Source organism: Patagioenas fasciata, chromosome 5 (assembly GCF_037038585.1).
Source record: "Patagioenas fasciata isolate bPatFas1 chromosome 5, bPatFas1.hap1, whole genome shotgun sequence".
Lineage (NCBI taxonomy): Eukaryota > Metazoa > Chordata > Aves > Columbiformes > Columbidae > Patagioenas > Patagioenas fasciata.
In genome coordinates, this window is record NC_092524.1 from 49194584 (window position 1) to 49220318 (window position 25735).

At 37.8% G+C, this 25735-nt stretch overlaps 1 protein-coding gene across 10 annotated transcripts in view; it reads right to left on the reverse strand.

Moving 5' to 3' along the window:
• The window catches only part of CEP128 (centrosomal protein 128), a 133110-nt gene extending 111108 nt beyond the window's left edge, over positions 1-22002 (reverse strand). For 7 of the 10 annotated variants that reach the window (XR_011739411.1, XM_071809528.1, XM_071809527.1 and 4 more), the window contains exons 1-8: positions 21905-22002; positions 17631-17790; positions 16179-16265; positions 13942-14068; positions 12897-13018; positions 10336-10427; positions 9552-9624; positions 173-310 (exon numbers count right to left, since the gene is read on the reverse strand). Coding sequence is in view for 9 of the 10 variants with exons in the window: in XM_071809528.1 (XP_071665629.1) it covers positions 173-310; positions 9552-9624; positions 10336-10427; positions 12897-13018; positions 13942-14068; positions 16179-16265; positions 17631-17777 (786 nt within the window). In the remaining variant the exon portion in view is untranslated. Of the gene's footprint in view, positions 1-172; positions 311-9551; positions 9625-10335; positions 10428-12896; positions 13019-13941; positions 14069-16178; positions 16266-17594; positions 17791-21904 lie in introns of those variants that run through there. The other 3 variants (XM_065839156.2, XM_071809529.1, XM_071809533.1) reach the window with 3 other exon arrangements.
• Between the last annotated feature and the right edge of the window lie 3733 nt (positions 22003-25735).

Below are 25735 nucleotides of genomic sequence, written 5' to 3' on the forward strand. Positions count from 1 at the left end.
CACGAAGAACAGAGACTATAGTTCTTATCATCTGGTTGAAACAAGCATAGCTGGACTGATACAGTTAAACGAATAGATACAAGTTTTTTTGACAGTTTGACAGGTACAGGCTCACAAATGCAGCATGTTCCTAACTTAATCCAGAATACACAGGAAGTTTTCATTTGCATACCTCTTGTAATTGAAGAGACATATGTCCCAGCTGATCCTGGCGCTTCTCTACAAGCTGTCTTTCAGTGCGCATTTCTTGTTCTATCTCCTGAAGTCTTCTCTCTACACGTTCCGATACCTTCAAAAGGAAAAAACCACCCTGTGGAAAATTAGTGCGTCTTTTACCACATATTAAGATAACAATGGCAAAAAATGTAAATATAGCACGGGGCAGAAAGCAGAACACAACTTTTATCAAGATTTAGAATGTTATAGAAAATAACTAGTGTTATAGCAGTGAGTACTCCAGAAGTACTTAAGGAGGGAACTGATCTGCTATCTTGCTAGCAATATCTTCCTTTAGGCTTACGCATATTTTTCTCTACTGTGGTGGCTCTACTCCAGTGCCAAATATCTCAATATCAAGCTTGGTGCAGCTTAATCTGAAGCTGCAATACAAAAATCTGCATTTCTCTACTACAGGCCTGATTAAACTCTGGAGAGTCACCTCTTTCACATCTCCAGTTCGTAAAACAGACCAAGGTTTGCCTCTTTCATACTCCAAACTCTGTGAGCGAAAAGTAGTAAACAAGAGCTAAGTACATGAGAATTAATGTAATAACACAAAATAATTACATCATTTTAAGACTTTTTCTCAGTATTTTATGAATCTATGTATGAACTAACATAAATAACACTAGTTACTTGTAAAAGCAAACTGGATTATAAACACAATAATTCAACCTTAAATTACAATACCACAACTACTTTATTTTTGCTTTTCAAGCCACTAGTAGACAGCACCCTCTCGTGGGCAGCAGATTAAATTTATATTGTTAAAGTTGAAGATTAGCAGGGAAAATAATTACGCAGTATTTCCTCTCTGCCTTAAAACTAATTTTTTTAAGCAATTACTAGAAAGCAATGTATCTATTACCGAATGGTATTTAGATAAAAAGAGAAATACTTAAAATACCATTCAATTACTAGTTTCTGATATATGTGGAGGGGAACAAGTTTCCCTATGTACTTTTACCAGTAAGCATGCTTCTACTACCACTAGGTATACACACAGACAGAAAATTTTAACAGGAACACCACAGTTGTGTAGTAACAGAAACACAATTAAGATTACATTAATATATTCCGGGCTTCACAAGTACCTCAGGTTTAAAGAATGAAACAGCCTTTTGCTTTAAAACAGAATACATCACTTCGAAAATATTTCTTATTTGCACAGCCAGAATAGTCAGTTTACAATTTGCCATTTTGTATTTTCTCTTAAAACCATCAGGAGTTGCTCAGAAAACATACTACATCAAACCACGCTCTTTCATGCAAGTTATGAATACTTTGCAGTCATAAACCAGAGTAATCAATTACTAAAAGTAATGACACAGGTCTAAGTTACCGCATGCACCACAGATGACATGACGTAAGGCAGCACTAAGCAAGCTTCAGATTCCTGCATATTTCAGATTTCACTGCAAATTATCACTAATGTAGAATGAGTAAGAAAGTAACTTTTTCCTCACAACAAGATACAGCAATTTGCCTTCCCTCTGACTTCTTTCAGCTCCTCCAGAAAACAACTGTTATCTCTAACAAGGTACTGAAAAGGATGCCTTCATTATATTTTTCAGGTGCACAGAAATTTCAGTTAGACATAATCCTCTTAAAAAAAAAAAAAAAAAACACAAGCTATTTATAGCTTATTGGGAAAAAAAAAAAAAAAACAACTACTTTCTATCAAGATATTTCCTTGCTGGATTTTACACCTATTAACATCGTTCTAAGCCACATCCAAGACTGGATAGTTGATTTCAGTCCTGTTTTCCAACATATTTGAAGTACATCTGTCTATGCAAAAAGCATCTCTATATTGCATCATCTAGACTATTAACAAAAACTTCAGAGAAAAAAACAGATCAAGAATAACTACACAAAATTCACTTCACTAACTTCTCTAATTTTAACCGTGAACAGTTTACTAGCTACACAGGTATCTGGACAGTTGTGTGTTTATTCTAGCCTATACTCAGTTTTACCTTATTTTAGTGAAAACCTTATTAGAACAATATATGAAATCCTGTCAAAAAAAAAAGCTCAAAACTTGCATTAAGATATAGAAAGCTATTGCTTCATCCTTGTTAATTCCTTCTACAATATAAGTGCAATTTTTCTTACAAATCTGTGTTGTCTGCTACCTAAGTTTCTGTTTGCTCTTGAAAATTTACAAATCAAGTTCTGGAAAAATAATCAATCTATTTTCTCCTTTTTCAAGATTTGCCCTTTTTTTAATATTCCAAATACATTTTTCCAACTCACTCCCACAGTTGTCTATCAATACTCCAAAACAGCCTTTAGTGGTTTTGAGATAATTTCAGAGTTATTTAAGTTTCTTGGCAAATCAACACCAGGTTATTAAAAAAATATTTTACACACCTTCGTTTCTCCTCCAGTAATTTATGCTGAGGTCTTACAGCCCCATTACTGTCACTAACTTACAGCTTGCCAACAAATATCAATGTTAAAATGGTGTTAAACAGGAATCAACTTTCTTGGTACACTGTGTCAATAGTGTCCCCTCTTGTGCAAAGAACAAACCAATTGCTTCAGTCTCCCTGGGAAATGGTGATGGATTTACAAGTGAATCATCATCACTCTTGATGCCTCTTAGTTGGTACATCCTATTATCTAACACCACGGCCTTTCTACTCTCGTACATTCACACTATTTTTTATGACTGTTATCATTAATCTAATTTAGTTTCCACTTTCTGCGCTCTCTTTGTGTCTGAAGTAAATGCAGAGCTTCTAATGCAGCCAAATAGATACACGGCTATATTTCTTACACTTCGTTGTCAACTTCTCCTTTTTAAAGAGGATTTGCATAGAACATGCTTGAATATTTGCCCACCTCATTTCCTCCAAAGACCGAAGATTTTTCTGCATGTAATCAGTTATTTAGCAAATTTAAATTTGCAACCTCACAAACTACTCCAAACATGTAAGAAATAACAAAAGACATAGCAAACAAAGAACAAACCTTAGACTATGAGCAATAACTTTTTCCATCAATTTTTTGTTGATTTTTTTTTATTTTTAAGACAGAACTTGGCACACAGCTCTAATTAAAGATGTTTAAGAATAAAGGAACATATACCACATTAGTTAAGATTTCTTCAGAAGGAAAAGTATTTTCTGCTGGACAAAATGCTTACTATGAAGCATTAAATTAGCATTAATCCTGACAAAAGAGGATTAAACAAAGGCAGCCTCATAAACACTACTTTTAGCCTACTTTATAAAGAACAATATTTAGGAGATTACAGTCTTTCATTTGTGTTTCTCGTTCCCTAGTTTCCCCAAAACTCAGTCAAAACTGGACAATAGATTCAAACATTCAGTGGTACAGAGCTCTCAAGTATATTTAGACTTTGTGATACATTTCAGGAAAATAAGAACCTAGGTAGAGGTGAGATCTCAAGGAGACCTCAGCCTTTATTCCTTTGTTTTGGCTGTCAGCAAAGTACACGCATTTTGTCTAAAATTAAGTATTAGCCTATTTAGCATTGTAAAGAAATATTAGGTTGGAAGAAAATAAAGCTAGCATTGAATTCAGAATGATGCAAAGAAAGTATCATGGGACTCCAGAGGTGTATCATGGGACTCCGGAGGTGTATCATGGTAAGAAAGCATAATATGTGAAGAGTGAAGTTCTTATACAAGGATTTAGATACAAAACAAGTTTTTGTGGGGTGACACAGACCCAAAAGTGTTCAAGTTGTAAGGGGGGGAGACAGGGAAAACAAGGCAAAGAGCATGCAAGTCCATAACAAACTAGGCTTTATTATGTTGTACCTTGCACCAGTGCAAAATAACAAAATACCATCACTTGTGGCTTCCATCTGGAAAAGCTGCTGTGTCACATTCATGTCCCAGCAGTGTTTAGCAATAAGACTTCCTGGAACACAGTAAACTTTCCTTCTCCTTTTTGGAAAATTTAGTATCACACTATCATAAACTGGGTCACTTAACACCACATTTTACAAATTAATTGCCATTGATGACATTTACGGCATAAGGTTTAAGAATGTATACAATTTTACAACACCTTTGTCACTTTTTTTTTTTAAGCCTGCCTTACTGCATTTTTATATTTAACTGCTGAAGTTTACTTATTTCTATCACTTGGCAATACCTTTTGGAGGGACTCCTTTTTACCTTCTATAGTTACATCAGCTATCTTTCGATCTCTTTCATATCTTCTAATGCATTTATTTCAAATCACTACTGCAGTGTATTCAGATCACTTCTACATTGTCTGAAAATCTTCTTGGGCTGCATCAAAAGGAACGTGGCCAGCAGGTCGAGGGAGGTGTTTCTGCCCCCCTGCTCTGCTCTAGTGAGACCCCACCTGGAGTCCTGCATCCAGTTCTGGTAGTACAGGAAAGACATGGACCTGTTGGAGATGGTCTAGAGGAGCCCACAAAAACGATCAGAGGGATGGAAGAGCTCTCCTATGCAGACAGGCTGAGAGAGTTGGGGTTGTTCAGAGAAGGCTTCAGGGAGACCTCATTGCAGCCTTTCAGTCCTTAAAAGGGTCCTATAAGAAGGACATGGACTTTTATCAGGGTCTGTTAAAACAGGACAAGGAGTAATAGTTTTAAACTAAGATGGGGAGATTCAGGTCAGACATGAAGAAGAAATTTTCTACAGTGAGGGTGGTGGAACACTGGCACGTTGCCCAGAGAGATGGTAGATGCCCCATCCCTGGAAACATTAAAGGTCAGGCTGGACAGGGCTCTGAGCAACCTGATCTAGTTGAAGATGTCCCTGCTCATTGCAGGGGGGTTGGACTAGATGACGTTTAAAGGCCCCTTCCAACCCAAACTATTCTATGATTTTACCGTCTTCATTCTCCAACAGTTTTCTAAGAAGCTGTTTTATTTTTGTGCAACTCTCTTTTAGAAACCAAACATTATTCTAAGAGGTTTAACTTTTTTCTCCAGTAGGGATGCCAAATCTAAGTTAGTTTTGGTAACTGTTAAAAGATTAATATTTCACATATTAAAAGCCATGCACAGGACTCTTGTTTATAACAAATAACTGTTTGGGTTTTGTTTGGTTTTCTTCTGGAATATTTTGGTTTATTTGCTCCACAAAGCAGTTAATGCACCACTTAAAAATGTAGTTCCCCCAACATAACAATCTACCCAGTCTACAGTGCTGGAGACATTAGCTCCCACAAGAATTACGCTCCCTGTTTTTGTAGCCTCTCTGACCTACCTTAGTTTGCCACAGAGCCTGTGACACATAACAATAAGGATAAAAAAAATTAGAAGCACTTCAGTGTTAACTCATTAATTAGTACATGCAGAAGAAACTCCAAAACTCGCTTCTCTTCCTTTGTCCCAAATGACCCTGATTCAGGACAACATTTCTACCACAAGGGTATGTATCTTGTCCTCTGGATCTTATCCAAAGCCTTAGTGTAGACAAGTGATGCACTGAAGAAGAGCAAAAAGAACATGGAGGTTCCACATAATGACATGAAATGCTAATACTACATTATTGCATTCACAACATATTAGAATGTGATTTCAAAGATGCATTTTTAGCAACACAGACTACCTGAATGATAATCATGATATTAAGAGCTGTGTCTCTGCATCAGGCTTTCAGGTAGCCGCAAAACCTATGAAAATAGATTAGGCTATTGAAAAGTTCCCCCATCACCAATTAAGCACAAAGAACAGAATGTCCGGTTTAAAAACCAAGGTGACATTTTAGTCATGCAGCTAAATATAATCTCTTGGAAGATGCTGGATGCTTCATCTACAAAAAGCAGCATTCTGCTTCTTTAATTTCTCTCCTGTTTTTCAGCTTTCCACTGTTTTTTTTCTAGTGCACAAGTTCTACTAACTGAAATCTATTTCAACAGATTCTTGTTGCCTTTCTTGTTATAACCTACTTCATCAGCGATGCAAACTTGAAACAGAAGTATTAAAATCATAAAAACAAACTTCTTTCATAACGTCACTTTAAATATTGTTAGATTTTTCCCTCATGGCAAATGATAATGTGTGATATCCACTTTACAAGTCACCTGTGGAGTGCCAAAAATCCCTGCATCAGATCTTCTGAGGGACGGTTCCTTCTCTGACAATAATCCTGGCTCTTGGGGATACCATAACCACGTTAACCCCATGCAAGAGCCATTTCACTTGACACTGTCATCTTTTTCAACAGACACAGCCTACGCTGACCTTCTAATGGCACCATCTCAATTAAACCATCTAAGTTGAACAAATCTCTGCTTCAATGCAGTTGCTTTTTATGCATAATGATCAGCTTCCTGTGCTATTTGGGATGTGCTTCTGTACCAGGAGATTACAACAAAATATCCAAAAGGGTTACCTTATATAACCGTAAAGTAAGTAAATATTGTCTCAATTATTTATAGGTCTGTGTGGACATTACTCTAGCAAACATCTGAACTCTTTCAAGAAAAGATGAATCTCGCAATATGTCTAGACAAGATAGGAGATTTTGATACAGAATCATAGAATCTGCAGTCTTTATACCAAAACTGCACCTGGATTCTCAAGTACAAGGCCTTGGAGAGTGCTTGATTTTAAATAGGCATCCACCTATGCCTGTGTCACCACCTCAGATGCCCTCTGGTTTTTGTACTGGGGTGGAAAAGCCTCCCTTTAAGGGTAAAATTAACGTGCATTGATTGTGTTGTGTGGCTCTTACAAAAGTTTTCCGATTCAGCATCAAAAAGACTCTAAGAATCATAACCTCTAATAAAAATAAAATCTGATCTAGTGACTCAGAACGACTATAGTGAGTAGACCTTTATCACTACACATCTACATACAAGCAATTTTCAAACAATACTAAACAGTACAGCTGTGAGACTTTAGATATGTGTGCCTACAGAAATGAAGACTTATGGATACTGAACTGAAAACCATGAGTTCTACCATGAACTCATCCTGTCAAATTGTCAAGATTTCAAGTGGACAATCTAACACCAAGAATCATACAGTCGAACACAAATAAAACGATGGCAATGTTGGAGGTGATAAACAAACACTCCAAAGTAAAGTGATAAAGATATGAAAATTAGGGATGAAAAAGCAGCTAGATTAAAAACAAACAAACAAAAAAGCACCAAAACAAAACAAACAAAAAAGTACAAAGCAGCCAACAACAAAAAAAAACAAACATACCAACCAAAACATCCCAAATATAGACACAAAACAACCAAAAAAAACTACGCCGCAACAAAAGTGGCAGCTCCTCTCTCAATATGTACTCTATCTGAAGAACTCCTTGCTATATGACAAGTAAGATGATAAGGATATGCAAGTTATAACAAACACTGAACAAGTTCCAGGAAAAAAAAAATAAATCCACAGAGGCATTATTAAGTACAGCAAATACAGAAATCAATTCCAAACGATGAAGCTACCAAGTCACAAGTGATTATACTAGCTTTGTGCAGAATTCTCATTAGATGCCTTTCTATTCTAACATCGTCCACTAAACATTTGCTTTTTGACCATTCATCATATACGGTTAGGTCTTTCCTAACTACATATTCCTCCTGCAAATTGAACCCCAGCAATTTTCTCAACTTTTCAAGGAAGTCTTTGAATGAGTGGCCTTTTTTTGGTTTTTTTTCCCCCTTTTCGTTTTTTCCTCTCCTCTTTCCAATCATCTCTCCATTTGGTCAACATTCTTCCTAATGATAAGCAGCAATGAGCAGAATACTCCAGCTTCAATCTTTCTAGTCCCACACATGAAAACCACCTCACTGCAGCTTACTGTTGTGTTTGTGTCTTCACTAAAAGAATGTCGTTAAACACTTCAGCTTTCATAGCTTTTTGGATGATAATGTTCCCTCCCAAATAAGAGGCTTAGTCTTCTGGTATTCTCCTTACCATTAATAAACTACAGAAGGCTTCCTTGTTATACTTCACATCTCTCATTTTTGCTTCTCTCAGGTCAAAAGTTATAACATTTTATTTTGAATCTTGAAATCCTACTATAGTAGGTCACAAAGAGCTAGTTACTTCTTTCATTATTGAAAAAAAAGTGCCATCATTCCAAAGGACTGAGGAAGAAGGCTTGTTTCTCTCATTTAAAGACATTAAACAACTGTAATGTAGCCAGCCATAGCAGCTACTTTCTTGAGGACCATCTTGGTTAAAACTTACTGAGTTTGCTAATTTCCTGGTATATGAAAGAGAAAAAAAGATACTGAGAAGTAGGCCAGAACAAGAAAAACCCAGAGTTTTAGAAGTATCAAGAATTCATTACCATGGAAAGTTATTTTATCCTACCAAGCTATCAGGGAAAAGAGTTAACATTCTAACAAAGACAGCCTGTTATATTTTTCTCAGAAGGTTGACAAGGCAAGTCTTCCTCCAATTACGGTTTCTTCCATATGAAGTATGTAACTGGTACTGATATAGTCTCTTGAATCCCTGTCCAACTTCATCTACAGTCAGGAACTTACACCAGTACAATTGTTAAGTCCTGGTGCCGACAAGCAGCCTGTACCAACAATATTATGATCAGCAACAAACTTCCCTAAAGCTCTTTACAGAGCATTTAGTACCAATTCATGCAACTTTAGAGCAAGATGAATCACACCTATGCAAAAATAAGGACAAACAACACTTGTTTCTGATACCACATTAATACTTAAATAAAGCATACACTCAAGTCTTATGCATCAAGAACCTACAGTATTGTCACCACCACCACTATAATGTCTGACTTGCATCTCAGTAGCAGATCTCTTTCATATTTAGGTGATACAGAATGCAGTTAGTCTGCCTCCAGCAGATACAGGAGGCAAAAAAGAAGGGACTGTCATGGCTGTCCTGCCTCCTTTGTTAAGCTTGTCACAAAGCCTTCAGAGAAGAGTGCAGCCCAAAGAGACTCTTCCCATTATGCTACACAGATGATTAGAATTGTAAAGGACGGGGCGGCGAGGGGGAAGAGGAAATAATATTCATCATCACCACACCATGGGAAAGCCTGTATCTTTCAAAAGTTATCTTCAAGTGTGATAGTGTTCAAACCAATGTTTAAAGTTAAAAAGCAGCTTTCCCCAAGACCATGAATTTTGAAACCAAAATTCACTACACACACTTGTAAAACACTTTTACTTTAAATAAGTACTTGAAACACAAAACTTGTCTTGCTGATTTCATTATGGAAGGGTAACATTTTAGCCTATAGTAGTCTAGACAAGATCATGTTCAGATATTCCTACTAATATGTGGTACTGATTACCAACATACACATTAAACTACAAGCCCACATCCTGCTTAGAATACTAAATATAAATCATCATTTCATGTCAGTCACACTCACCGTTTCTTGCCTTTGCGACTCAGTGAGCTTTTCAGACAATTCTCCTAGAGTCCTCCTTAACTCAGCATCAGTGCTTCAAAGAAAAATACCAGTAAGACAATATTCTACTGTGCAAAAACTATATATCAACTGTGATGATTTTTAGCAGGAAGAATCTTAGACTTTTTTGCTACTTCGATTTGTTCTACACCCTCTAAATTCCTAGAACAATTAGAGATCAGCCTCAAGTGGAAAATTCATGATGAAAAGCATTTCCATTCCTCAAGTGAAAATAATGGAACATCTAGTTTGAAAGGGTAGGTATCAGGTCAACAATTACAAAATTACGAACACATCTACACAGTCCTTTTGAACTGTACTAACTCCTGTTACTGCTATTAGACAAAGCATCATATATGAAGACAGTACATACTTTAAAAAAGCATTATGGCCTGCATGAGAGCTTGTCCTCAAGAGACTCCAGTACCAAGAACAAATAAGTAGAAAAGTTGTAATAAAAGAAATTCCCAAGTTCCTTGTCATTTTGTCCATATATAAAAAAGGGGGGGAAGTCACATATACTATATAAAACAGAATTGATGGGTGTTATTTACATTTATAAATACTACACAAGATGACATGAAACAAGCAGTTCGTAATACTGCTCTCATCTACATGTTGTGCAATCCACCATGCTTTCCAATTTTTTTTAAATACAAAAGAACAAAGAAGTTTAAGAATTATTTAAAAGCATAGCAATTATTTTCCACACTATTCTTCACATAGACTTATATTCTCTTTATACCGGTTTCTTCTTGAAAGCTCCCGACTGATGTCATCTCCTAGGCGAGCTTGTTCACTACTGAGATCTCGAAGAGACTGGTGGAAAGAGTGCAGCTGTGAATTAAAGTATACAAATTAAGCCAAGGCTTCGGAACCTGTTTTTCTGTGATATTCCAAAGATGCATATATACATACTTCGTAAAATAAAACAGATAAAAATAACCTACAAAAATTACAAAATTCCATGAATTGCAGATGAGCCTGGATGAGTGGATGAGGTTTGCATGCTTCCATTGCAACCAAGCCTTGCTCACTGAAGTTTAATTTTCAATACACTGTTTGCTAAATCAAGTTTTCCAACTCTTTTTTTCCTGTGGTTCAGAGCTGGATCATTTCAGTTACCTCACACTGGATCACCTTTCTAACCTATTGCAAAGCAAGTTGAAAGATGTGAACAGATAAAGTCAAGAGAGACACACTTCCTGCTAATAAATGCTAGTAAAATGAAACAAAGTTCTGCCCAGCTATATGTATATCTATGTATTACTATAAAAAGATGGCATATGAAATTGAAACTGACCAAGAAGAACACTATGATGTATTCAGGGATTACTGAAGAAAGGTATCTTATCTTGCCCAAGGCTTCAAAGGCTTCACATACTCTACTAGAATGCTTTTTTCCAGAGTTTGGGGTGGCAAATAAAAAAATAAAAAAAAAAAAAAAATTTAAAAAAAAAAAAAAAAAAACACACACATCTATTTTCCTCTGTAAAACCTCCCATTTCCCCCATTCAGTAGGTCCCCAACTTATAGTCAAAGTATTTAAGGGAGCAAATAAAGTAATAAATCACTCCATCCTTCATGGGATAAAAAGTGACAATTAATCCATCCAAATCTAGCCTACTGGTGTCAACAGCTCAGTAGCCAGGACCGTCATTATGAAAAACCCTGGTTTATAATATCCCCTTGTTCTGTGCCCAAGACTTAAACCTGGAACTTCCACAGCCCAGCTGACTGCCCTCAACATTCAGATAGAGGCATGACCATCTCCCCTGTGTGACTAACCAGAAATCTCAGCCTGATCCAACAGACTTCAAAAAATCACAGCATATTTTCAGAATGTATCACCCTAAGAAGGAGAGAAACTCAAATGTGTTAAAAGCTCATCCACCTAGAAAATCACTTCAGCTAGAAGCAGCCAAAATGGGAATAAAGGGACTGTGGTTACAGAAAGAAGAAAAAGCCACAGCTTTAGTTAAGCAGTATTGCTTTATCTCTGCCCCAGTTTCTAGCTATGATCATGATCAATGACTACTTCTAGTTCATCATTCCTCAAAGCACTATACATCATTAACTATTTTGTAAGAGAAGAAGTAAATCCATATTCACTCACTGAAAAGCAAGAATAAGGAATAAACCAGCAGTTATCATCAAAACAAGAAAAAAAGCTATTTGTTTACATAGTTAGTTAGTATGAGCTAGACATTTTGTATGCGTTGCAGGAACTACCTTAAATAAAATTTCTAAGTTATTTATAGAATATTTAGAAGTAGTCTAAAATAGTTCCGAGCTTTTTGGAAGCTTAGGAAGAAAGACTTCCTTTATTTCCTTCCTAGGATTACATTTCACACAAACCTTGGGGGTGGAAATAATGGAGAGAGAAGCAGAATGAAAGGACAATGAAACAGGGTTAAATAGAAGCCTAGAAATTTCCGTGGCACTCAGACTTCCCAAAAAGTCAAATGGGAGAATGTATTGTGGTTAAGTTTAAAACTAATTAATTGCAAGTTGAGACTGATTCATTAAAGTCAACATGAATGTGTTACAGTCAGCTGCTTTAATATTAGTCATAATACATTTCTCCTGGACAAATTAGTCCATACAGAGGGATTCACTAAAGAAGGTCTCAGCACTCCGCCTGAAAGAGCAAAAACAGGTACTGAAATCTCCACTCTATCTGTAGGACACAGAGGCCTATAAACATATCCATTAATTAATTATTTTTTTCTGAAGAGTCTGCAAGTAAGCACAAGTCAAGGGGTATGAAAATTATCACTGCTATACATATCCTCTCCTCCTCGCACCATCTGCCTGAAGTATGGGGTCAAATTATCCCAGTCACAGGTCAGACCTAGAAGTAAGATGGCGAACTAACTAGCTCAAAAAAAAGAGTCCAGCCTACACTGAGGTAAGCAGCAAAAGCACTAAGATTCTCTGCCTTTAACTAAAGCAGAAGAATTGCCTTTATAATCACACTGCATTTCAGCATGTGAATGTTAATCACATATTCAGATATAATTTTTTCTTTCTCATACATGGCCTAAAAAATACAGAGATTATTTTCATAAATGCCTTTTGATATCACTAGCATCTGCTATTTTTCTATAGAATGACAGATTTGTACAACACTGACATATACAGGTGACTGCCTAACAAAGAATGGCACATAACATTGAAAGCACACTTCATAGCTGACACATTCTTAGCTGCATCATCAGAATAACCTAATTCAATGTAAAAGCAAAGGGCCTGGTGACAACATATTGCCTATTTGGGGAAGCAACTTGCATTAGTGCTCTGTACCTGGTCCAAATTATCTGCCTCATTGACAAATCGAACATTTGCAGATCTAGACCTTCGATGTTTATTGCTCTGGCAGTTTCCATAATCCCTGAGAGGAGAAGTAGGCACGAAGTGGCGGTTTCCTTCATAAAATAAGACATAAAAAAAATAAGCGGGATGGCAAAACTCTGTACAATAAACTTTTCAGTTTGGTCACCAAAAGCATTGTGTTTGATCTTGCCAATATCCTTATAGGCTACATTACAGACAAAATAACTACTAAAGTTACATCACATACACATTCATACTTCTTGTTTAGCTCTTTCCAGGATTCTTCTTGAATTTAAATATTTCTACATTACAAGTATGTGATTGGTAAGAAAGATATTTCCTTTTTTCTTCCAAGCTTTTTCCTCAAATTCTGCTTGCCAAAGCAACAGCTTTTCCTCCACCCAGATCTATTACATCTTCAAACTACAGTAACTGACAGCTTTTACATTAGAAAAATGGAAGGTTCAGAGGTTTGTACTAAAATACATTAAGTGCTACTTATAGAAGGAATACTCCTCCCAAACACACTATTTCCTGAAATAGAACAAAGTTTCAGATTGACATAAAAGAAAAAAAATACTTTTCTGCAGGTTACACATTGGTTCAATTTTTCCTTTTGCACTGAGCCCTACATAATTTCATCCACACATCCATAATCTTATGCATTTAAAAGTTAACTATCCTTTTTGCTGTGAAGCGACCTTCAGAAGCTCCAATATCTTTTAGAGTCAGCTTTAACTTGTATGTACCTACAACTCACGCAGTCGACAAGAAATTTTCTCTACTGAAAGAACCAATGTTTCATTTAGATCTCTCAGGATACCAGCAGAAAAGACTACTTAACAGAAAGATGTAAGAATTTACCAAATAAACAACTGTATAACTTGAGGCACGTCTCCCAAATTCCTAAACTGAATTTATTTGAAGTAATCAATGATGACTTTTCAACTTCCTCTTTCCATACAACAGTTATATGACATAATTTAAGTATACTCAAGCACCTTAAGTATGTTACCTGACATTCCTTCTCCATCCATATCACTAGGGTATAAGCTTGAGAGAGAAGCACTTCTCATTCCAGAGTTTCGGGTTAATCGTTGGCTCCTTAATTGACCTATAGACTGTTCCAGTGTTTCTTTTAACTGCAGAGAAATTACAGTTTACTGAAATATGAGCATAGGTTGATTTTTAAAAAATAAAAGTAAAATATTTTTCAAAAAAAGTCAGTAAGGGAATCAAAACTATTTTTAAGGCAAGTTTTCCTACAATATATTGCATGTCATACTCCCATAAGTATAGAAAAACATGTTTCCAACATTAGCAGCTTCAAATATCAAGTTTCTTAAAACAGTGGTGCAACACACCTGGAAAACTCAAAAGAAAGGTATGTCACAAACAAAATAAGACCTATTTGCCAGCAGTGCTCAATAACAGCCCTGCAAAATCCAGAAAACAAATTCAAAATAACTTTTTTAATTGGAATTTTTCTACCAGCCCTACCTGGAATCAGTCTGACATATGGCTATCAAATTTCACTAAGCAGTTTTACATCAAGCCCTACTTCTAGTAGTCATGCTTCCAGAAAACGGCAGTCATTCCCAACTTAGGAGTTCAGAACTAATACTGCTAAATAAGTTCCTCATTTTTTCAAAGTTGCATCTTATTTTTTAAGATCACATTTGTTAACTGTGGTTCTTAACTACTTGCTTTTGTCACACCTTTATTTGACAATCCACAAAACATCAATTTCTGAAGGTTCACCTCTCCTCTCCCTAGGAGAGACTTGTACACAATGGTTAAATTGCTGCTTTATTCTTGCAGAATTATACGCACTGTGCTGGATCTCTCTCTAGGTGGCACTTTTTTCCCAAAGTAAAAAACACTACTTTAAATCTTTTCTGAGTCTTTCAATGCTTGTTTAGGTTCTTTTTCAAGTATTATGTTTTTGTTATATAGTATTATTAAAACAACTTCATTATAATTAAGAAACTCTCAAACCAAAACCTTAAGGATTTTCTAATGCTTTCTCAAAAAGACAGAGGCTGCTTGAGGGGAATAAGATATAACAAGACATTTATGTAACAAAAGATTGGTTTTGTATTAAAAAAGCTAAAACTTAGGGGGGGCAGGAAGCCAGAGGATCAAAGAAAGAACAGCAATAACTCAATTTTCAAATCTAACTCGTCTCTGTGAAAGACTTATCTTGCATCTTCAATATGGCAATAAAAACTCTGAATTAAGCTACAGATGCTCAGTTGGCATGCTTTAACTTAACAGGACTCGTTTACATCATTTCTACACAAAACCAGACAGCAAGATTTTATTGTTTTTATTTCTTTAAACAAAGAACCATAACAGTGTCCACAATTAATAACCTTACTGATTCAGTTTGTTTCTTTAGAACAGAACAATGGCCAAATATTATTTAAAAATTGAGTTACATATCAAGTTTTACACTGATTAACTGGCAGACACTGTACACCTCAAAGTGGAACATGCTCCTCAGCAGCCCAACAGTCACAAATTCATAAATGCAAATATGCTAAACAATGGTCTGCAGAAAGGTTTTAAGAGAAAGATCACAAAGAAGTCAAGAGTCAGGAATTACAATATTCAGCATAACTGACAAAACCTAAAGACACATCCTATTTGGAGCAAAATATTCTTAGATAAACAATCGTGTCTAACACGTGCAGAAACACTTGGCCAACTATCATCGTGAAAAAAAGCCCACCACATCACCATCCGAATGAGAAATTTATTCAAGTTTTTCTTAAATATTTATTATAGAAGGAAAACAGATTCACTGCCTCCTGATCCTGGCTGCTTCTTCCCACATATCAAATTCATACAACATCTATTCTATGTAGGTGGAAAATTCTACTTCAGAAAGGAAACAAGAATTCAGAGAAACATGCTGTCTTTACTAATAAGACTAGTTTTACTCTCTTATTTAGAGCTCATGCAGGAGATGGTCGGAGTCTCTAGATTTCTCCTCCACTTGAGCCATAATCAAAAGCACCTTGTACTTGGCATAGTATCATAGCATAACGATCTATTTGGTACTTCTAAACCAGAGAAGTCATGAAGCTATAAAACCTGCCAGAGTTTCATTATATAATATTATATAATATGAAAAGTTTGTTTACTTAACTCTAGATCTATTCTGTCCATTACTATTATAACAAGTTTTTAGCCATGAATGCTATTAGCAGAAAAGATATAAGTTAAGATAAACTGGAAGTTGCTCACCGTTGCTATTGCTTCAGTTTGTTCCTTGTTGTATTCTCTGTATTGTCCTAGCAAATGGTCAACATGTCTTAGATTCCTGTTGGTATCCTTTAAAAAAAGTTTGAGGAAGATAAGTCAAAACAGAAACCTCCTTAATCAAACATTACTGTTGTCTTTATCATTCTTGTTTTATAAGAGTAAACTGATAACACAAGTGCTTTTTAAAGCATCTGAGCATTCAGAATTCTATCCAAGTAACCAGAATATGAAGACATACAGCATGGCTAGAGAAGGGAGAGAGAGAAAAAACACACCAAACACTATCATTTATGGCACAAGAGTAAGGCCTTGGTTTCAAATAAAAGTTTTATACATTTCAGCCACTCTGTAGAAAAACTTTTTAAATCCAAAGGATCTTAACATTACCTGTCTATAAAACAGAACTGACAAAATTTATTGAAGATCAGCTACATTAGGTAAGGTTCCTGCATAAGGTCTCCACGTGAACGCTCCCTAATCAGATTAAGAGCTGCATCAGACAGCAGATCTGCTGAAAAGCAGTCCACAAAATGCAATTAATTTAAAATCAGAATTTCAGCAAAGCAGCAAGAGAGAGGTTAGACAGAAAAAGGACAATACCAAAGAGTCCCTTTTAAAAAAAGTCAGATGACATTCTTAATAACTCATCTCTTTTCTAGTTTGATGATTATTTTCCAGCTAAGAAGTTTTGAAATTTAAATTCAACATTCTATATAGATTTTTCTCTTCTCACATATTAAAAAGAAATAAGAAAAAATATTGCCAGCCAAACAATACTTCAACATGAGTGATAATACGTAAGCTCACTCTAGGTATTCAGAACTGTCAGCTAGAGAAAAATTGGAATGACTTCTCAAGCAATAAATGGTGTCAAGATAGCTGAATGTCTCTTTCCAGTTGCAAAACAGATTCAGATATTTCCTCCACTGAAGAAGCAGGAATTAGGCAAACACTTTTTCCTGCTCAGGGATGGATCTCTTACAAGTTTACAAATACTGTTTTTCACTGTGCTGTCTCACATCTAGAAAACATTTTAACTGACTACATATTTATCATTAATTAGGAAATTTTACACAGTACAAGAGAACAAAGACGGGGCTGGAACTTTCTGTGACAAAATTTAATGCCTCTTGTGAGAACCTGATGAAGTTCATTTGGCATTATTCAGTTTGCTAACTTTACAAACAGTTTACCAAACACGTCATTTCAAACAACATTCTATTGCTGTCTGAAGTAACAGCTGTATAGAAGTCTAACAAACTACATACTTTCAGCTCAAAAGCAATATGATCCATTTTCCAAAGCCTTTTTGCTTTGCACAGAAAGCCCCATTTCCCCATCAGTATGGTATTTTCCACAACTTCAGAAATGAAAATTCTATGTTGCAGAAATGCAGACCTTGTAAATACTTTAAAAATTTATTTTGTAAGCAACCTGTAAAGTGCTCGCTAAAGTATGGATCTTCTCTGTAACTTCTTCAGCACCGTAGTTCCGAGTTCTGTTGTGGGATGCTCGCAAAGGCGGCCGCCTTCCTATTCGACCCCTAAGAAAGCTGTCTGAATCACTGGATGAATCTGTCATTACTACTTGAAACCTAGGCAAGAAGAACAGATAAAGTAATGAATGTTAAATCCTGATTGCAACGGAACAGTCTCTGACTTGCACAGTATTCCCAAAGCAGCTCCATGAACTCAGACTGCACTTAACATCAGCCTTTCTGGTTCAGGTCAGCAGGATGCACTCCTGAAGCAGATCTTCCAGCTGCTCCTCAGTTATACTGTTTGTTCACCTCAGTTTTATAAGTTTGCAGCTGACACTATTTGTCCAACTGGGCAAATACAGTAGTGAAAACAGAAGTTTATAAGAGAAAGAGGGAGGGGAAAAAAAGGCTATTCAAAAGCTTTAGTATTTCAAGTTGAACATCAGCAAAGTCATGTTCTAGGAAGAAAAAGCTAACACCACACAAGATGTGAAAACAAGGGTAGTTTTGTACATTGTGATTTTTTTTTTTAATCCAACATTAATTCAACATAACCCAGATTACTATGTTGATGCTGGGTAAATTCACTTGACTAAAATTCAATAATTATTTGAGGTAGAAGAGATAACAGCTTGTAAGGAAAGAATGTGGATTGCTGAGTCTTAAGAACGGCAAGGTAGACGAGGGGGAAATATGACAGCAATCATGAGACATGGGAAAAATAAATTAGTAAAAGCTAAAGACAGCTATGACTGGTAAAGTCACACAGTAACTGATTAAAACTGTAACTATCAAAAGGTAGGTTAGATGAAAGAAATTTTTTCTTAAGCTATTATGCACTGCAGCAGTTTGCCTCAAAGTCACAGAATCACCATCCTAAGATCTGTGTTAACAGCCATTGTTGGGAGAGACAGTCTGAGCCAACTTTGGGAAAGAGGAAATAGATTGGACAACGCTTAAGCTGCCTTTAGTCCTGCAGTAAACATAAAATGCCACAGTAAAGGTGTCATTCTTATGGCTATTAGAGCTTAAATTTCCCAAACAAATAATGGATGAGATTCAATTCCTATATTTTATTTTATAGAGAGGCGACTTGATGTTTATCCAGAGCCTTATATTTCATTTTTAAAAGGTTGTAAATTTTTGCCCCCCAGACTTGGATAGAAACCTCTCGAACATGAAATGAGAGTGAATAAACTTACTCAGTCTGTGCTTAAGTACACTAATATTCCTTACGTTTTCTGAAGTGATTAATTTATTTCATCTTCCCTCCCTTTATCTCACTAGAGTACACTTTTATTGCCAGTATCAGAAATCACTGTTCCAGCATCCCTCATTCTAGTCAGTTGTAATGAAGTCTAAATGGGGCTGAGAAAGCATAAACACCGAGCAGTGGGAAACAGGAAATATACGATATTTCCAAAGACAGAGAAAAAGAAATAAAACACCAGTAGAAATAACATCATGGAGTAATATTCATTTTTACCATAATTGAGGGGAGAAAAACCACACACACACCCTTAATCTGTCCTGCATCAAGCTATAGTTTTTCACCTTGATCTTTACTAGAACATCATACAGACATCAGCGAGATCCATATTCTAGCACAAAGACCAGAGGTATCATCAGTGAGAATGAAATGAGACTTCTCTCAAACACATTTTGCATCACCAGTTCTAGAGTAATTTTTAATTCCTTCTGTAACTGCAGTGTCAGTTCTTTGGGCTAAACCATCTCTTTTCGATCTTACCAAACATGGCAAGAAGCATAATCGCTCCAAACACAACAAGCAATTGATTCAGTGATCCATTTCCTCCAAGTTTAACAAACATTTTCGGTTTCAAAGCATTTTGTGAGATTATCTGAGACACCAAGTAATGAGGAGACATACTAAGAATTGAGCACAAGATCAGGCTTATTAGGGATCAGAAACTCAACCCTGAGACATTAACCCACAGGAATCTAGTCTTCATCTACTCATGGACCTATGTAGCAGTATATTTTCCCTGACGGTTTTCATTCTTAGTCACAACACATTTAATTGTAATGATCATAGCAAATGGTTGATGGTCTGTATCTGTCATATGTTATCTCAACTACAAAGTCACACTAAATGTTGTTTTGGCAACTTAGACTCTTCAGAACTCCATTCACAGTTTCACAGGAAGCAAATTCTCTTTTCTTCCCAGTCTGGGCAGAAAAGCATACATTAGATTTACCCTGTGCGTAGAATACTGCACAGAACTATTCCATGAGAGTTAGAAAACTAACCTTACATGATGCAATTCATATAGTTTGTCTGCAACTCAAACAGCTCCAAGTGAAAGATTAGGCTTAACTCTTAATTCCATCATGTCACCTTTCTTTCTAGAAGCTGAGATCACAAAAATAACATCACTTACAACATTATCAGTTTCACGTTAGTGAAAGATGGATTTTTAAGAATACTTGAGTAGACAAAGAAGTTAAGAACAATAAAACATGTAAGAACATTCAAATTATAGACAGCGTTTTATCTCATTTCCAAGTGAAATGGTATAGGTCAGCAGAATTCCATCAGCATCTCAGTTGATGGTAACTAAATTTTTTAAAATTTCTCAAACTGTCCTGAGAGTGGGCCTCTAACATGGCCCTACAAATACATCTGGTTAGACAAGTATGGGAACTTTTAATATCAGAAGAGAGGCACTAATAGAAATTAATGAAAATCAGTCATTCACTTATCTGCTGAAAGCATCCTTCTGAGAAGCCTCTCAACTGTAAGAGCCCTAACTACTGAAAAGCTTTGACACTGGGGAAAACAAAAGGGAAATAAACATTTCCATTAGAAAAGTCTAATGAGTTTGTTTTCAGCTGTCCAAAAATAGGCTCATTAAGATACTTAGTGGCCAAAGCACTGAAGAAAGGCTAGTAAACAAGGTAAACATAAACGAAAATGCTAGACACAGCAGGATGTTTTATCTGAAGAAAGCTGTCTATTTATAGTTAAGTAGTATTCCTCTTTGTTCTCATGAGCAACCCAAGAGGAACCATAAGTACTTTTAAGTTGAAGAAGTTCTGTTGCATACAAAGCAACATCCCCATTTTTAAAGGAATTAAAGAAGTTTCATTTTAGATTAAAAATAGTATCATATAGAAGAAATTTGTACAAATATCCTATATGCACAGTTGCCTATGATTTTTTTTAAAAGCCTATTATCACTTCTTCAAAAAACCTAGACTGATTTCAGCACATGATCATACAACCTACTTGACAGTGAGAATCATTTGTCTTTTACCGGTTTTTAGTCTACCCAAACAGATTATAATGTCTCTTGCACTGAGGAAAAATATCAATACTCTCCTGTAGTAAACAGGGCACTTCGGTTTCACTGAGGACACTCTTGTTAAGACATCTGCAGGATAAAGCAAACATGAAGTACAGCTGACAGTCTCAACAGCAACTTCTTCACCTCAAGTGAACAAGAGATGAACTCTGGATACACAACCTGATTACTTCTCAAGTGTTTATATGTGTTTAGCTATGCACAGACTAATCTATCACTAGGTAACTAACAGCACATAAAGGATGTATGAAGTCTTACAATAAAGAATAAGCATTTAAAAAAAAAAAAAATCCAGAAAGGGACAATAGGACACCGGAAAGGCCCCTTCCTTCAGCACTTTTAAATGAGCCAGAAGTTCTCAAAAAGCCAGGAAGGTGACCCAACATGGTGACATTTCATCATCACGCCTTCAGGCACCAGTATACAATGTATATTGTCACCTTATGACACCATGTTCCCCACACTCTCCGCTACCACGACACAGAAAACAGTTCCTCCGTACCGGTCACAATAAGTTAGCTCAACTACAGCCCTCTGCAAGTCCTCCTCCCGCCTTGCATGTACCGAACTTCACTAACACCCGACCTCTTCTCCGAAGGCGCCCGCGATTTTGCCCCGGACAGGACCCTGAAAGCCCCGGGGGCTGCGGGAGAACCCCAGAACGGCTCCGTGAACGCCGACGACCGGGCCCCCGCCAGGCCCAGCGGCTGTCCCGGCTGCCGCCGCGGCTCCTGAGTAACCCCGCGGCCGCCGCGCCCTGTGCCGCCCAGCGCCGTTCACCCGAGCGCCCGCCCTCCCGCGGCCCTCCGCGCGCAGCCGGCCCCGAGCGGCGGCGCGCCCCTTCCCGCACGCCCCCCTGGCCGCAGCCCCCAATTGTGCCCTTCCCGTTCTCCAGGACCCACCGCACAGCAGCCGCCGGAGGACGTCACACCTCCAGAGGCGAAGCCGACCCCTTCGCCAGGCACACCCCACAGCGCCACACGCCGACTCGCCTCGCCGCTATGGCAACTTGAACTAGCCGCCCTGCCACCAGCTGTCGGAACCGCCTTCCGGGCGCCAGCCCCGCCTCCGCTCTGCAATGCACTGTGGGACGGGTAGTCCACGAGTGGCAAGCCCGCGTAGGAAAGACCTCGTGAAGGACTTCAACTCCCAAGAGGCCTTGCGGCGGAGACGCCGGCGTAGCCGAGCCGCGCGCGCACACAGAAGCGGTAACGACAGGCCAGGCTCCGCCCCTGGGGAAGCCGTTGGCCCTGCGGAGGGGGGCGGTGGGGCGTGGGTGGCGGAGGCAGGACGGACTCGTACGCTGTTGTTTATAGAAGTTTTTGAAGCGGTAAAACTTTACAAAACACACATTGGCGTTAACAAACACTACAGCCAAATAAACTTGAAGAGCGGCAACAACAGCTGTTGCCCTGGCAAAGTAGGTGTGTCTGTTCTGCCTGTGAGGAGACGGGACACCTGCCTCGTGGGCTGGGAAAAAGGAGCCTGTGAGCTGCTTAAAGCAGCTATTTCTATCTCCATTCCTATCCCTCGACTTTTTCTTGTTTCTATAAAGCCAGGTGTCTCCCTTTTCACAAATGTTGTACCTCCTACCCTTATGTGCAGTAAAAACGGCCAAGTATTATAAACTTCTGCACTGGCCTTGAATAGACAAAGGGATGAAGGGTGCTGGGAGTGATCATGGGAAACAGCACCTGGGCCTCTAAAACTTGGGCAGAACTTGCAGGAGTCCTAAAATTACTGGAATATTTGACTGCAGACCACCTGTAGATGAGCATTCAAGGCCAATGAACTGTTGGGGTTTTTTTAAGACAGATATGTCTGTATTGCCTCTGGGATCCACTCCAGGGAGTGACCATTGGCCTTTGAGCACAGTAATAAGGCATGGCTGACAATCCATACTGCCCACCATACTGCCTGTCCTACAGGACTGTTTCACTTACCTATAGTCTGTCATGCAACACACCTCAGGATTGAGCCAGGCCCTCCACACTGGCAGCATCCACCAAAAGCCCAGGCAATGGCTGCTGGCCCCTGCTGCTGTGTCTTTGGTTTGTGATCATGTTCAAGAGGCTTTATCCTCATCTGAGCTGAAGGCAGGTGAGGCACAGAACAGGACTGTAATTATATCTTTTACGTCACTGTGAGCTGAAGCATTAGTGAATAATTAGTGAAGAAATAAATCTTCCCTGGCTCCCACTGCACAACCATTGCTCTGGCCTTCCCTCTGTGAACGGCAGCATGGTCAGGTTGTGCTGGCAGGTCTAAATGCAGGGTAAGAGTCAGGGCTTCTGCTCAGTTGCATCTCGTAAGGCTGCTTATGGTGGTCTCTGCAAGACAGGCCATGAATCATCCTGAGCTCTCTGAGGGATTTCCTCTGCTGTCAGTTTTGCACCTGACAGTGGGCATAGACTCCCAAAATTCATCCATGAGCAGATTATTTTCATCAACACAATGTTCCAGTGGAAGCTGATGCCAACGCCCGAGACTGCCAAACCAGTTACAACCACTGGTCTTAAAGACCGTGCTAACCATACATGTATCGATTCTGAAAGTAGCCAGTCAGCAAACAGCACTTGCCATCTATGTATATATATCGGTCTAATGTAACAGAAGAGAGCAGATGCTTCCAGTGCTTCAGCTGTTTTTGCACGCACCTGTATTGTGAGCTGCAGCATTACCACAAACATCACAACTCTTTCACATATGCATATGAAATTAGGCTTATGTCACTGACTAACGCATAGTTTTCCCATCCTCATGAAGCTGAGGCTTGGTATAAAAAGCGAAATGCCAATGACTGTTACAGAAAACATGTAAGTAGGCATGTATGCCAAGAATCCTAGACTATGCATATATTTGCTGAAAAACATCCAAACCATCGAGATCCCACCAGTCTCATCAGAAAAGAAAGCAGCAATGTTTTCAGTCTCAACTGATTAAGGCAGCAAACTGCTTGAAGCTCACTGTGGCTTTTGCACAACATACTTAGTGCAAACTTCTGGTGTCCTCTGTTCTTTTCAAAATTCAAGGAATGAAACAGGGAACAGGTAAGTGTGATAGGATTGTTGACAAGGGTTGCTAATTTATCTCTGTGATGTACTGTCAGCTCAGCAAAGTCTGTTTCTGGTACCTGTGCCTGTTGATTACCAGACTAGATGGATGCACCACGGTTTTTTTGTTGCACTTTTCTTTAGAGTAGGGAGAAAGCTAAGATTTGTATGCATGTATTTGACACCATGTCCAGACAGAAACATGAAAAATGCCCTGCTGGTCCATTTGGCCCAGAATACTGTATTCAACAGTGACAGCAGGAGATGCTATTTAAAAAGAGCACATGAACCTGCTTGCTTTCTGTAATCTAACCCTCTCTGTAGTTTCCTCCAGCATCCACATTGTTCATGTCAGAGGACATTTGTGAGAGAACTATTTCATTTGGTATATGTTTACAGGCCTGTAGCCCTTAAATTTGTATAATCCTGTCTGCCTCTCCAGCCTCCTGGCAATGATTTCTGGAAGTTTGCTTCTGGGTGTGTGGAAAAGTGCTTTCTTTCTCCTCTATGGCTGCATAATTTAAGGGCCTTTGCTGAAGGCTGTGCTAAAGGCTGGTTGAAAATTTAAGTAAACTGTATCTAAAGTTCTGTTGACAGCTTCAGAAGATTCCCCAAATATATAAAGAATGTCTGTCTTTCAAAAAAAAAGCTGTTTTGATTCTTCCCCCAAAGACCTTATGTATACATGCATCCACTGATTTTATTCTGTATAATAGTTTCTGCTAATGTAACCACTACAGTTGTCAGAGTTTAAACAGTATTTTTTTTTATTCTGGATTCTGTCATTCTGTGCTCTGGATTCTATAATCTGTATTCTCTGGCTCTGAAATTCCTTTGTTTTCCTTAGAATCACCATTAAATATTAGTATAATATTAATTAGTCTTCTGGTACAAAAAGAGAGTTGAGAAGTACACAACAGTCACTAGTTCTGCTATTTCGATCACCAAGCAAAGAAGATTTTCACTGGTTATTTTTCTCACATTGGATTTCTCTGTCCATAGAGAAATATTCATCTGAGAATCTCTCTGAGCTCTTTCACAGTAAGCATAGAAACAAAAAGTCATTCAGTTCTGAGTTATGGCTTTATCTCCTCTACATGCACTTTTTGCATGCTAATTAATCTACCAGTCCTATAGACTCTGGCAGCATTATTTGGTCTGTTGTGTTTCAAAAGGGATTAATACTTTTTAGTTTTTACAAATTGTTCCTCAACTGCTTTTAACCTTCTTGTGCTACAGTTTACACTTAGCTTGCTAGCATTTGAAAGAAAACTTTTTGTTCTACCCTAAAACAAGACATTAAGTTTTTGAAGGATGATTTCTTGTTTTCAGTAACTGACCTTATCCTAGTGTTAACAATGCTGCCTTTCTTATGCGCTTCCTGAAGCCTTGTTTAGTAGGTATGCGCTTGCAGTTTGGTGTCCTTAATGATGCACCATGAGGCATGCAAGGTAACTCCCTTGTCTGCCTCTTTTAGCAAGTATCTTCATATTTCTGTAATTATCTTTAATTTTGTTATATGAAATAAGAAATATACATATCCCAGCATTCTGTTATCTGAAGTGCTGTGTTGGGACAATCACTTGACAGTGCTTTCATTTAGAGAGGCCAGCATGATCTTACTATTTAAGGCTAGTGCTGCTTGATTACTGCTATTGTGCCCTTGACTCATACATTTAA